The 14,734-nt window shown below is 37.8% G+C and overlaps 1 protein-coding gene across 5 annotated transcripts in view; it reads left to right on the forward strand.

Annotated features, from left to right (window-relative positions):
- Positions 1–14,734, forward strand: part of LOC118262676 (titin homolog) — a 185,241-nt gene that overhangs the window by 140,418 nt on the left and 30,089 nt on the right. For all 5 annotated transcript variants that reach the window (XM_050703908.1, XM_050703910.1, XM_050703911.1 and 2 more), the window contains 5 exons: positions 51–8,375; positions 10,228–10,479; positions 11,511–11,984; positions 13,359–13,531; positions 14,410–14,503. In XM_050703908.1, coding sequence (XP_050559865.1) covers positions 51–8,375; positions 10,228–10,479; positions 11,511–11,984; positions 13,359–13,531; positions 14,410–14,503 — 9,318 coding nt within the window. The remainder of the gene's footprint in view (positions 1–50; positions 8,376–10,227; positions 10,480–11,510; positions 11,985–13,358; positions 13,532–14,409; positions 14,504–14,734) is intronic.

Consider the following 14,734-nt stretch of genomic DNA (forward strand, 5'->3'; position numbering starts at 1 on the left):
CCCTAACTTTACTTCTGATCTAATTAATAATTTATTGTGTTTATTTTCAGTTGAAATCCCCGATGAGCAAAATTCAATGAAACAGCTTGAAGTATTGCTCCAAGAGGTAACGGATAAGATCAATATTCCAACAGTAAGAGAAGTTGAAGATACAGAAGCCTTACAAAACGCTTTAGATGAAGTCCAAACGGTGATTATTAAACTGAAATGTGATTACGACGGAGCTGCAAACGACACTTTGAATGAAACTCTTGAAGATTTAGAGTGCAGTGTAAGAAGTGTACAATTGCAAATAAATGAAGATAGTCCGCCAGAACTACTTAAAGACGCTTGTGCGACATTAAAGTTACTTGTCAACAATATGAGTGAAACTCAAGAAGTCCAGGCTGCTGAAACGGTATCAGTGGAGATAAACAATGAAAACATCCTCGAGAAATGTTCCAGTGAATCGAATGAAACGGTGAAACTCTTAGAAGAAGCTTGTAAAGTTGATGCTAAAAATGAAAATCTGGCTGCTATAGTATCCAGCTTAAATAATCTTAAGGATACAATCAAAACGCTGAAACTTAGTTTTGGAAGTAACGCTGAAGTTCTCATAGAAAAGGGAGTTGATGTCATTCAAACTCTTGACCAGTTAGAAGACAAAGTATTCTCGCTTGAAAAAGAATTGGCTGAAGTTAAACTTAGTACAGAGACCAGAGATCATATACTCACAGCAGTTCATTCTGTTTACGGAAGTATATCTAACATGCGAGGTACAATGTCTAGCATACAAAAGAGATATATGTTTGAAAACTATGGTAAACCGTCGGAAACTTTATTAAAATCCATTAAAAATATATCAGTCATTACTGATATTGAAAAGGAAGACCAAACTAATTGGAAATCATTCACAAAATCACTTCGTAAGGTATTGAATCATTTCGAAGATATCAAATTTTACATTAATCTAGATAAAACGGCCAGACTGCCAAGCGATGCAGCGTTTACGAAAATCATACTAGAAGAGTTAAAAAGTAATATCTGTGAGGTACTAGTACCAAAAGCTTCAGTATTAGATGCAGAAGCAGTAACAAAAGTAAATGAACTTATAGAATGTGTGAACAAATGCCTTACAAACATGGAGTCAAAGTCAACTCTAGAGGTGAAGGAAAAGATTCCAGTCTTCAAAGAAATCTCGTCACAAATACTTAGTGTAACCGAATTAATAAAAACGAAAATAACTGACAAAAGCAAACAATCCATAGCGGAAAAACAAGAGCCTGAACCATTACAAGAACAAGATATTTCACTAGAGAAAGTACAGCAAGAAGTAAAGACAGTGACTACTGAAAGAAAGTCAGGTGTGAAATTCGACGAAGCTAGTACATCTCAGGCTAAAGAACAAATAGAAAAGTCTGATGAAGTACAGGAAACCGCAAAACAAACTGATGTCGAAGATACCAAAACTAAAAAGACTAAAGCACGCAAAACGGTCATGATTCAGGAGGTTGATATGAATGAGGTCCAACAAATTGCTACCGAATTAGTAGATGAAATAGCTGCACAAGCTATCATAGCTGTACAGAATTTGGAAGCATTAGGTATGTTAGGAAAGGAAACAACATTACCTGAAACTGAAGTAGAAGATATGGAAGACGAGACTATCCAAACCGCTGAAAGTACTGAAATCAATGTAGAGGAAAGTGTTGTAACGGAAGAACAGACCTTAGCTACTGTTGCAGCAGAGGAAACTGCAGCTGAAATAGAATTTCAGGTAGAAAGTCTAGAAGTACAAAAAGCAGACCAACCGTGTACTACACAAGATGAACAAACACCACTAGAACCATCTGAAGTGGAACCTACGGCTTCAACTTCTGCTATCAAGACTGACAAGGAACAAGAACCAACTTCACAAAAGACACCTGAAGATGAACCTTCTGGAAACAAATCTCAAAAAGAGTCTACTTCACCAACAGAGGAAGTTCAAGAAATAAAGGAAGAACAAGATTTGGCTAAAAAGATCCAAGAAGAAGAAGAAGACAAAACATCTACAAAAGAGGGAGAGTCTCTTGACTCGGAAAAGCTTTCTGAAAAAACTCAAGGTCCTTCAACGAGCGTAACATCAGGATCTCCAAGCTCTAAAGTTTCTGCTACTGTGGAAGAAGAAAGTAAGAAAGATGAGCAAGAAATTGAAGAAAGTCAAAAAGATAAGGAGATTCAAGACCAAACAGAGGCAGAATTGCAATCGGTGGAGGGTTCCACAGAAACTAAAGATGCGGACATTCCGAAAGATGTCCCGGCTGAAGTTGAATCTAAAACCGAAATTGAACTAGTGGAAACTCAAGAAAAATCGGAGAACGTCTCTGAAGTAGAACAAATGTCACAGTTAGTACAAGAAACTACAGATAAAACTGAACCCGAATCAAAGAAAGAGGACGTAGATCAAGATGGTAAAAGTAAGGAACTTGTTCAGAAAACTGAGGAAAAACTATCGGAAACAAAGACAGAACAAGAAGTAGAAGCTTCGACGTCAGAAGCTGATATAGAATCAAAGCAAAAAGAGGCAACTGAAAAGAAAGATTTGGACCAAGCTGAAACACTTCAAAAAGAGAATGTGGAAACTCTGAAGAAATCACAAGATGAAGTTAAAGTTGAATCACCGGAAATTCAACAAAGTAAACAAGAAGAACAAAGTAAAGTAGATACAGAAGACAAGCAAAAGATAGATGAAGAGAAATTAAAACCAGATACTAAACAAAACGAAACAAAGAAAGACGACCAGGTAGAGTTGAAAAAACAAGAAGAAGTACAATTAGAATCGGAAGTTGTACAAAAACAAGAGACTAAAGCTGAAGTAACGCAAAAAGAAATATCAATTGAAAAAGAAGAAACTGATAAGTTAGTCTCTATAGAATCACAACAAGAAGAAAAACAACTAGTAGAGCTAGAGACTGAACAAGAATCAGCAAAATCATCATCAGTCGAACAACAACAAAAGGAAGAAGTAAAAGATAAAGTAGAAACAGAAGTAACACAAAGTACAGAAGTGAAAAAGGAAGAGAAAAAAGACACAGAAGAAAAGAAAGATTTATTAGAAACGCAAACAAAACAACAAGAGGAAGAAGAACAAGCAAAGGTAAAAACTGAAATAAGTGAAGAGAAAGAGAAAGTTGAAATGGCTAAGGCAGAAGATGAACCAAAACAATCTGAGAAAAAAGTAAAGACAGAAGCCGGAAAGAAAGAAAAAGAAACTATACTTGAAGCAGAAGAGAAACAAGCTGAAGTACAAAAACAAGAAGTGGCACAAGAAACCACGACATTAGAAGTAGAAAAGACAGAAAAGGATGATGATAAAGTAAAACTAGACGCGGAAAGTAAGCAAAAAGATGAAGTTGAAAAACAACTAGAAACACAACAATTAGAAGAAGCTAAATTAGAAGCCGAAAAGAAACAAGAAATTGACAAAAAACGTAAGGAAGAGGAAGCTAAATTAAAGGAGGAAGAACAAAAAGCTAATCTGGAAGCTGAAAAGAAACGAAGCGATGACGAAAAGGAAGAAAAGGCTAAGTCAGATGCCGAAAAGAAACAAAAGAAAGCAGAAAAAGCTGAGAAGAAACGTAAAGAGGAAGAAGAGAGAGCAAAACTTGAAGAACAAAATAGACAAGAAAAGGAAAAACAAGAGGCTGAAGAGAAAGTTAAAAACGAAGAAAAATTAAAATTAGAAAATCTTGAAGCTGAAAAGAAACATAAGAAGCAAGAGCAAGCTGAACTTGAAGTAGAAAAAGCAAAACAAGAAGATAAAACAGAACAAGAAAAACAAGAAGTCAAACAGACAAGTGGAGACGAAGAAGACAAAAAGTTACAAGCAGCACAGAAACAAGAACCACATGAAACAACTAAATTGGAAGATGAACTAAAACAAGAAAAACGAGAAGAAAGTGTTAAATCTGACAATGAAAAGCAGGAGCAGGAAAAACTAGAGGCCAAGAAGAAACCCAAAAAGGAAGAAGACAAAGATAAATTGGAAGAACAAAAGAAACAAGAAGATGAGACTATGAAATCAATCAAAGCCGAAGAGGAACAAAAAGAGAAGGAACAAGCCACAGCGTTAGAAACAGAAAAAATACAAAAGGATGAAGAAAGGAAATTGAGTTTCGAGGCTGAAAAGGAAGAAAATGAAACAAAGGCAAAGGTAGAAACTGAAGTGAAACGTGAAGAAGAAGCAAAATTAAAACTAGAAGCAGATACAAAACAAACTTCACACGAAGAAACTTCTAAATTGGAGGCAGAGAAGAGACAAAAGGACGAAGAAGAACAAGAAACAAAGAGGAAACTGGAAATAGAAAAGAAAGCTAAAGATGAACAAGACGAACAATCCAAACTCGCAACAGAAAAGAAACAAAAGGAGGAAGAGAAGTCGCAAAAGAAAGCAGACAAAAAACGCAAAGATGAAGAGGAACAAGCGAAATTAGAAGCTGAAAAGCAACGCCAAGAGGAAGAACAGGCCAAGCTAGAAGCTGAAAAGAAACTTAAAGAGGAAGAGGAAAAAGCAAAACTCGAAGCTGAAAAGAAACAAAAGGAGGAAGAAGAAAAGGCTAACCTGGAAGCTGAAACTAAGCGCAAAGATGAAGAAAAGAAACAAAAGAAAGCAGAGAAAAAACGAAAGGAGGAAGAGAAAGCTAAACTAGAAGCTGAACAGAAACAGAAGGAAGAAGAAGAAAAGGCAAAACTGGAATCTGAAAAGAAACAGAAGGAAGAGGAAGAAAAATCTAAACTAGAAGCTGAGAGTAAACGCAAGGAGGAAGAGGAAAGGTTGAAATTAGAGGCGGAAAGAAAACAGAAAGAGGAAGAGGAAAGAGCTAAACTAGAAGCTGAACAAAAACAGAAGGAAGAAGAGGAAAAGGCAAAACTCGAATCTGAAAAGAAACAGAAAGAGGAAGAGGAAAAAGCTAAACTGGAAGCTGAAGCTAAGCGTAAAGATGAAGAAAAGAAACAGAAGAAAGCGGAGAAGAAACGTAAGGAGGAAGAGAAAGCTAAACTAGAAGCTGAGCAGAAACAAAAAGAAGAAGAGGAAAAAGCTAAACTAGAAGCTGAAAAGAAACGGAAAGAAGAGGAAGAAAAAGTTAAACAAGAAGCTGAGAGTAAACGCAAAGAGGAGGAGGAAAAAGCAAAACTAGAAGCTGAGAGTAAACGCAAGGAGGAAGAGGAAAAGGCAAAACTCGAAGCTGAAAAGAAACAGAAAGAGGAAGAGGAAAAAGCTAAACTGGAAGCTGAAAAGAAACGCAAAGAAGAGGAAGAAAGAGCGAAACTAGAAGCTGAGAATAAACGCAAGGAGGAAGAGGAAAGAGCAAAACTAGAAGCTGAAAAGAAACAAAAGGAAGAGGACGAAAGAGCTAAATTGGAAGCTGAGGAAGCTGAAACTAAGCGCAAAGAAGAAGAAAAGAAACAAAAGAAGGCGGAGAAGAAACGGAAGGAGGAAGAGAAAGCTAAGCTAGAAGCTGAAAAGGTACGCAAAGAAGAGGAAGAAAAAGCTAAACTAGAAGCTGAGAGTAAACGCAAGGAGGAGGAGGAAAAGGCAAAACTTGCAACTGAAAAGAAACAAAAGGAAGAGGAAGAAAAAGCTAAACTCGAAGCTGAGCAGAAAAAGAAGGAAGAAGAGGAAAAGGTAAAACTCGAAGCTGAAAAGAAACAGAAAGAGGAAGGGGAAAAAGCTAAACTGGAAGCTGAAGCTAAGCGTAAAGATGAAGAAAAGAAACAAAAGAAAGCAGAGAAGAAACGAAAAGAGGAAGAGAAAGCTAAGCTAGAAGCTGAACAGAAACAGAAAGAGGAACAAGAAAAGGCAAAACTGGAATCTGAAAAGAAACAGAAGGAAGAAGAGGAAAAATCCAAACTAGAAGCAGAAAAGAAACGGAAAGAAGAGGAAGAAAGAGCGAAACTAGAAGCTGAGAGTAAACGCAGAGAGGAGGAGGAAAAGGCGAAATTAGACGCAGAAAGCAAACAAAAGGAGGAAGAGGAAAAATCTAAACTCGAAGCTGAAAAGAAACAAAAGGAGGAAGAGGAAAAAGCTAAACTGGAAGCTGAATCTAAGCGCAAAGATGAAGAAAAGAAACAAAAGAAAGCGGAAAAGAAACGAAAAGAAGAAGAGAAAGCTAAACTAGAAGCTGAGCAGAAACAAAAAGAAGAAGAGGAAAAAGCAAAACTAGAAGCTGAAAAGAAACGGAAGGAAGAAGAAGAAAAAGTTAAACAAGAAGCTGAGAAACGCAAAGAGGAAGAGGAAAAGGCAAAATTAGAAGCTGAAAAGAAACGCAAAGAAGAAGAAGAAAGAACGAAGCTAGAAGCTGAGAGTAAACGCAAGGAGGAAGAGGAAAAGGCAAAAATAGAGGCGGAAAGGAAACAGAAAGAGGAAGAGGAAAAAGCTAAACTGGAAGCTGAGGCTAAGCGCAAAGAAGAAGAAAAGAAACAAAAGAAAGCCGAAAAGAAACGAAAAGAGGAAGAGAAAGCTAAATTAGAAGCTGAGCAGAAACAGAAGGAGGATGAGAAAAAAGCAAAATTAGAAGCAGAAAAGAAACGGAAAGAAGAAGAGGAAAAGGCAAAACTCGAAGCTGAAAAGAAACGCAAAGAAGAAGACGAAAAGGCAAAACTCGAAGCAGAAAAGAAACAAAAAGAGGAAGAAGAGAAAGCAAAACTGGAAGCTGAAAGGAAACGCAAGGAGAAGGAGGAAAAAGAAAAACTAGAAGCAGAAAAGAAACAGAAGGAGGAAAAGGAAAAAGCTAAACTGGACGCTGAAAAGAAACGCAAAGAAGAGGAAGAAAAAGCAAAACAAGAGGCTGAAATGAAACGCAAAGACGAAGAAAAGAAGCAAAAGAAGGCGGAAAAGAAACGGAAGGATGAAGAAGAGAAATCAAAGTTGGAGGCTGATAAGAAACGTAAAGAAGAAGAAGAAAATTTGAGGCTCGAAACGGAAAAGAAACAGAAGGAAGAAAATAAGAAATTAGAAGACGAAAAGAAACGTAAAGAAGAATTAGAACAAGAGGAGAAACTTAAAGCAAAAACCAAATCTGAAAAACTAGAAAAAGATAAAAGAGCTGCTGAAAAGAAACGTAAACAAGAAGAGAAAGAAAAGCAAGAACGAGAGGTCAAGGCTCAACAAGATAAGGAGGAATTAGAACGGAAACGCAAAGAAGAAGAACGATTAAGAGAGAAAGAACTACAAGAAGCAAAAGCAAGAGAGGAAACATTGAAGCAAGAAGAAGAACAAAAAAGAGAGAGGGATAAGAAAAGAGCAGAGAAACTAGAAAAAGAAAAAGAAGAGCAAAGAATACGTGAAGAAGAAGAAAAGGAAAGATTGGAAAAGAAAAGAATTGCTAAAAAGAAACGGGAAGAAGAAGACGCACGCCTCAAACGAGAATCCGAGGAATTTGAAAAATCTAGAAAAGAAGCTGCCAAGAAAAGGAAAGAAGAAGAAAAACTTCGACTTGCAAAAGAACAGGAGGAATATGAAAAACGAGAACAGGAAATAAGAGAAACCGAGAGAAGAATACGAGAAGAGAAAAGACGAGAGATAGAGAAAGATTTGAATGATACCAAACAGAAGCCTCTAACATCAGGGGTTGAAGCTTCATCAGAGTCGAGACCAAGAAACGGCGACATTTCTGCAAAACGAGGAACGGACGAGGATCATTATATAAAGGAATATCACTACGAACCGACGAAGGAAAGGTCTCAAGACAGGGCCAAGTTTGTAGACCACAACCATAGGGACTACACGATGGAATTCATCCGACCATCCGGCTATAGAGAGAAGACGTTTGAGCACGAAAAGTTCTCAGAAAGAGAAAGTTTGGGTAGAAATGCTACAATATACAAAGCCCAAACTATAGTTTTGGATTCACAGCTCAGATCCTCTGTCCCACCACTGCCTGAAAGAAGTGAGTCGGAAAGACGCGAGAGGTTCGACAGAGGTGAATCCGAGAGACGAGTAGACCGTCACAGATCTAAGGCTCTAAGCGAAGCAAGGAGTCTGATATCGGAGAAGCGTTCTAGTCTTTCCAGGGATCTGAAGAGAAAGCCGGTCTTTTCGACTTACCTTACTGATCGTACTGCCGTTGAAGGTTCAAGAGTAAAGTTGACATGCAGTGTTCTGTCTTCGAGTGATCCGAAAATCACTTGGTACAGGAATGGCGTTCTTCTGGACAATAAGTTAAAGTATAAGACCAAGTTCCTTGATGGGTTAATAACTCTAGAAGTATTGAATGCAGTTGTGAGTGACTCTGCTGAGTACAGTTGCACTGTAGAGAATGAGAATGGATCAGTCAATAGCTCAGCTAATCTGAAGGTGTACCCCAGCTTCGAAGCTTCCCCTATACCGCCCACGTTTACGAGATCTATTCGTGGTGAGTCTAACAAATATTTTTTATTAATTGTATAATTATTGTAGATTAATTTTATTGAATGTATTTGACTTTCAAAACTTTATTGTAATATCTATCAACCAATACCTTCCTTGCCTTTACAAGAGTAAAGGTAAGGAAGGTATTGGTTGATAAAAGGTAAGAACCTTTCTCTAAACGTAACGCAACGCAACGTGACCCCTTTTATCTCCGAAGGGTTAGGCAAAGGTGCACATTACGGCACGTAAGATCGCTATACAATGTACAATTTTACACCCACTATTTCCCGATTTGTGTTTCAATTCCCATGTAATAGAGGGTGAGCCTATTGCCATATACTGGGCACAATTCCAGACTCCGTGTTACCACTGAGAAATTTTCAAAAAGCCCAGTAATACTTTGCCCGACGCAGGAATCGAACCCGAGACCCCGAGTCCGGCAGTCGCACTTGCGGTCGCCCTTTCTCTAAAAGTACTAGGGTTAGGTCCAATATAATGAAGTAAAGGCAGACTTTATTTATTTACAAAGTTTTTTCAATTTCACGTGACGTCATACCATCAAGTAGGCATATCAAGTAAAAAGTAATCAAAATATGTATAGGTCAGTTAAACAATATCATCCGTAACAGCACAGAAAAAACTAGTGAGAAATTGCAATTCATAATATGATGCTGTATACCTATGTCTACGGCTTGAAAGACGTGACACTAGACAAAACTCATAACATTACTTAATCAAAATATTGTATTGTATTACTTATACATATTTGTGTACATCTGCTCAACCATTTGGGTAGAAAGATAAATAGTATGATCTTATATTCAGGTAAATTCTATAAATAAATAAGATACCAGACCTACTTATTATCTTATTTATTTATAGAATTATTGCTTCGCCAAGTAAAGAAAATCACTTTTATGTTACAAAAAATGCTTGTCCACAGAAGTTTAGTACTAAATCGTGACTAACATAAAAATAGCGTTTGTTATCCGTAATAGGTTTTACCTGTAAACCTCGGATAGCCTCGTATGAGTCACTTACTTAATGTAAAACTGTTATGAAGTAGTATAATAGTCCCAGTGATGTTTCTACAAATCTAATGAAGTAAAATATTTTTAAGAAACATTCATTATAACATCACGGCTTATTAATACATTTACCGGTTACATATGAATAAAACGTTATTTGTTTACTATGACTTCTATTTAATTAAAGACGAGAACTTAATTTCTGTCTCCGTACATCCGTAATCAAAAACCGTCTTCAATAAGATTCAATAAACTCAAAAGCCTAAATAACTTTTTACAATTTCAATAAAGAGTACGAATTAACAATTAGTACACGCATTGCCATCTGCTGACAGTCTAACAGTGAGGCTACAATGTAACTCGGCAATCAGTTCCAATAAAATTACATAGATGGCGTAGCTTGGTAGTTTATTACGTTGTCAGGTAGGGAGCGGTAAATCTCCCCTTTTCGATATTCATGTATACTTATAGGGCACTCAATTAGCGAGTCGCAGACTTTGATCCCTTCGTTGACCTTGAATACAGTGAACTTGGGCAAATTATTTCGTACTTTCAACGTTTTGTTCAACAAAGAATTTGATCGCGTTCTTATTAACGTTTGCGAACTTACTTTTACTTACGTAGTAGGGGTGTAAGGGTGTTATAAAAATATTTATTTTAGCTATTTAAATGCTAAAATTAGGCGTTGTGAATTACATAATTCACAACGCCTAATTTTAGCACGTTTTATGTAATTTTTTATCATTAAAAACATTTTTAATAGGTAATATATCTATTATTTTTTGTTAATTATCAATTTTATGTTAATCCGATTTCTTCTTCAAACAGACACGTACCACCTTGCTGAAAACGAATTAGTTCTGGAATGCCGAATTCGCGGTCAACCTCTTCCCACAATAACTTGGCTGAAGGATGATAGACCAGTGGCCACCAACGAGAGATACCAAGCCTACTACTTGGCTGATGGAGTCTGCAGGCTGGCCATCAGCTCCCCAACACCAGACGACAGTGGAAAGTACACCTGCAAGGCTGAGAACTCAGTGTGGAGTGATCAGATCACCCATGTTGTAAACTTCACCGGTGAGTCGATTGAATTCTATATACAGTGAAACTTGGTTAAGGTAGTACCTGGATAAGTGAGAAACCTCCACAACTGGAACTCATAATGAGGTCCCAACACATTGGCACCGAATTACCTCTATTAGTGGGACAAACAACCCTCTTTATCTGGGATTCGTTCTTTCGATTTATCATCATAGTTACCTCTATAACTGAGACAACAAGTGAATATTAAATGCATAAACCTCAGTAACTGAGATACATCGTTTTGTTTGCCAACTTACTTATTCAATTACAATGAGCACATAACACATAGTCTTATTTAAGAATCACACCTCTTTATCTGAAATAACCTGTATTTTCACCTGTATTAATGGAACCCTCAGTAAATGAGACAAATATTTATTTATACCTGGTTATCTGAGACACTGGGTTAGTGGAATACCTCTATAAGTGATACAAATTTAAAGACCCCTTAATGTCTCACTTATCAAGATTTCACTGTATATAGTATTCTCATTTTGTAAATCGAGTTCCCCTCGTTCAGCAATGAATGGCGGGAGCTCTGCCTAGGGTGGTCTGGGTGCTACCGGTGCCCATACCCGCGAAACCCTTGCACGCCTGTCTAGTCTAGCGGGAAACGCGGCCCTCGCAACACGTGTTCCGTGAACACCGCGAAATATTTTATCATAACACGATAAATCAATCGCTATTCAGTAAAAACTTTCATCAGGACTAAAATGTGTTTAAAAAGGTAAACTTTAGTGTTTTGTTTGTTATTGTTTACTGGTAGTTAGTGTAATGATTTGTAACTGTACTCTGATTTGAATGTTACTCGACGTTATTCGAGTTTCGTTTGATGGACGACGCTTCATAGCCAAGGTCGTAATGAAAGGAGGGTGCGCAGTACTCTGTACTTATGTACCTATCTATACTTACGTAGGTACTCAAGAGCAAACCGTTACAATTAATATAAAAGTTTTTTATAAATCAGCTTTTCCGTATCAGATGTTAATTTAAACCATGTTTCTAATACTTTAATTTGTTTACAGGAAAAGAAAGTCGTCTAAGTCCAAACATAGCTACAATAGAACGTTCTCGTTTCAACCGCCAAGCGATGGAGTCGCGGCGTCCTCACTTCACCAACGTACTCTCCGACTACAAGGTTGCTAAAGGCGGTACTATAGGACTTCAAGTGGAGATCAGAGGCTGTCCCACCAGGGTAGAATGGTTGCGAGAAGGCCGATCTGTCACTGAAGTGTATAGAAACGCGAGAACGTTCGTGGAACAAGGTTTATATACATTGGCATTGTCTGATGTAACGGAGAAAGAGTCAGGAATGTACACCTGCAGGGCTTGGAGTACTCATGGTAATGTTGACATGAATGCTGCTATCACTGTGGTGGCGAATGAAGTTGAAGGCAAACCTGCCATCATCGCTGGAAGACCAGAGAAGGATATTCTCATTTCTGTGGGTGAAGATATCAATATTTCCTTCAGAGTCCAGGGCGAGCCGAAGCCTAAAGGTAAAATGATTATTTTTAATTAGAAAGATTATAAACATAGCTTTCTAAAAACGTTTTGTAAAAACAGATTTCTTTTAACTCCTAATTTATTATCCGTTTCTATAGTCGGTTTCTCAAATTCCAAATGCGTATAAAATGCAAACTATCCGGCAATAATGTCAAACAAACTTTATACAACACAGATTTAAGATTGTTTTTACATTGAAAGCGTACTTCAAAAGAATTAACAAAACGTATTTGCAAATGCAGACTCGTATCACAATAATAACGACCTCGGACAAATATGGACACAAGCACATCAGGGTATACCAAAAAACTGTGATAGAATATCAACTTTATTGCGAATTAATAAGGTTACAGACAGGTTGAGGTGGTTTGATGTCTGTGATAGACGTGCAGACGGATTCAATATTAGGGGTCCGCCGTCACCCCTCAGGTAGGGGACTCGAAATACCAGACTGAGCTATACCTATACCACCTATACAGGCATGCAAGCGAAAAGCAAACGTGTTGCTTTGAGTAAAGATTCGTTTTCATTGCTAGTGATTGTGTTTTGTAAACGGTTTTGAGCAGAATTTAATTAGTGTTCGACAGAGATTTTGGATTATGGATATGGAAGTGAAAGCTAGGTATATTTCGTTGTTCATTACGGTACTAACTGACTATAATACTGAATTCGGTAAAGGAATAGGCACAGCTTAAGTTTTCGAGTACAATTGTTTTTCGCCAGTTGTCGGATAATGACTGCTGACAGTTGGCGCTGTGGCTAGGCAAAGCGCAACGGGTAGCGGGTTCGATTTCCGCGCGAAACAAAATTGTTGTTTCCTGTCTGTGTGTCATGAGTTATGAGTATGTTATGTTTGTAAACGGACCTACGACACAGGAAAAAATCCTAGAATGGGGCAATTTTAAAAAATACCGGGATAGCACGGTTTCTTACGGTAGTTTTATCATACATTATCTGTGTCTTCGTACATATATACAGTGAAATAAACGACGCCAGACGCCACGCTTTATAGTTAAAAAACAGAACGCAATCGCCGCCGCCTATGTACACAAGAGGCGTTACAAGTGCGTTGCCGGCCTTTTGAGGGTTAGGAATTTAAGGGTTCTTAAGGAATCAGAGATTGGGAAGATTGGAGAAGGAGGTAATTGGGCTTCCGGTAACCCCACTGACACAACAAAACACAATGCAAGCGTTGTTTCACATCGGTTTTCTATGAGGCCGTGTTATCACTCCGGTTGAGCCGATTCGTGCCAAAGCGTGGCTCTCCCACACTTAGTTTTAACATACAGTTGAATATGTACTGTATTAGAATACTGAATAAGAATACAAAACAAATAATATAATCAACAAACCAACTACTGTTGCAGTGGTCTTCATGAAGGGCATTAGAGACATCACAACCAACCAGCGAGTGTGCAAGATGACATCAGACGATTATGTCAAGTTCACGCTGAAGAGGTCGGTGGTGTCTGACGCCGGTACCTACTGCATCCTCGCCAGGAACGCGTATGGCTGCGACCGGGCCTTCGTAACTGTCGTGGTAAGTATTTTGGCACTCTAAACCGGAGTTGCGGACTACTGGCGGGTTTACCGGGGCTCTGGTTAAAAAAGCAGGAGTAGGAACGGGGTAGTTTTTAGTCAGTAAGAGTCTGACACTCCGTCTTGGCTAGCAGAAGTCGAGAGAAGTACTTAACTGGATGATTATTGATTACCCCTTTGAAGAAAAAGTATTTTGACACTCAATTATTAGTAACTAGCTTCTACCAGCTGCTTCAATTAGGAGCGGATAAAAAGTATCCTACGTGTTATTCCAGACCATAATCTACGCCAGTTCTAAATTTCAGCTCGATATCTTCCGCCGTTTTGACGTAAATTTGTTAATAACAATGAATGTATTTATCTAAAATGTTGCATCGTCTGTAAGAGGCTGCTAAGTCTTAACCACTAATCTATCATCTGTACACGTAGTTGCAATAAGCGCTTTGACTTTGACACACATACATACATCCTCACAAACTTTCGTATTTATAATATTAATACGCCGTAGTGAATGGGTAGAATACCCATTCACACAAAGATGTACTTAGGTGTATGTATGTTCTTAGGTAGACAATGCGTGTCTCCCATTGTGGTCTACCCTTTGCCTTTTTGATATTTACAGTCAATCTAAAAGTCGACTTTGCCTGGTGTGACCGGCTGGACCGCGCAACGTATAGCGGGTTCAATTCTCGCTCGGAACAACTCTTTGTGTGATCCACATATTTTTCTTTTGGGTCTGGGTGTCATGTGTATTTGAACTTGTATGTTTGTAAAAGCAACCACGATACAAGAGAAAATCCTAGCGCGGGGCAACGTTTTTAGAAAAAAAAACCAAGTATAAAATTCCATTTAAAAAACATAAACAAATTATATTTCAAGGTGAGACAGCGAGCGTCATCAGACAACTTAATATCGGACTGGACGTATCCTATGGACGATGCTGCCGTCTCAGTCGCTGAGAGGAAGTATAAATGTAAGTATTTTATACTACAATGTTTTTTTTAATGTACAGTATTTATGAAACAGTAACTTGCAATAATAATAAAGTTACATGTCCTTGCAATTCAAGAGAGTACGATTCCTTAGACGAGTCCTAGTGACTTGTAAATACCTTGTCTAACATAAGACTTGCCGGCAGACACTTATTCTACGTATAATTATCAATTTAAAATTAATAAAAAACCAACTCAGTATTCACCAGCTT

The sequence above is a fragment of the Spodoptera frugiperda genome, chromosome 25 (assembly GCF_023101765.2).
Source record: "Spodoptera frugiperda isolate SF20-4 chromosome 25, AGI-APGP_CSIRO_Sfru_2.0, whole genome shotgun sequence".
Taxonomy (NCBI): Eukaryota; Metazoa; Arthropoda; class Insecta; order Lepidoptera; family Noctuidae; genus Spodoptera; species Spodoptera frugiperda.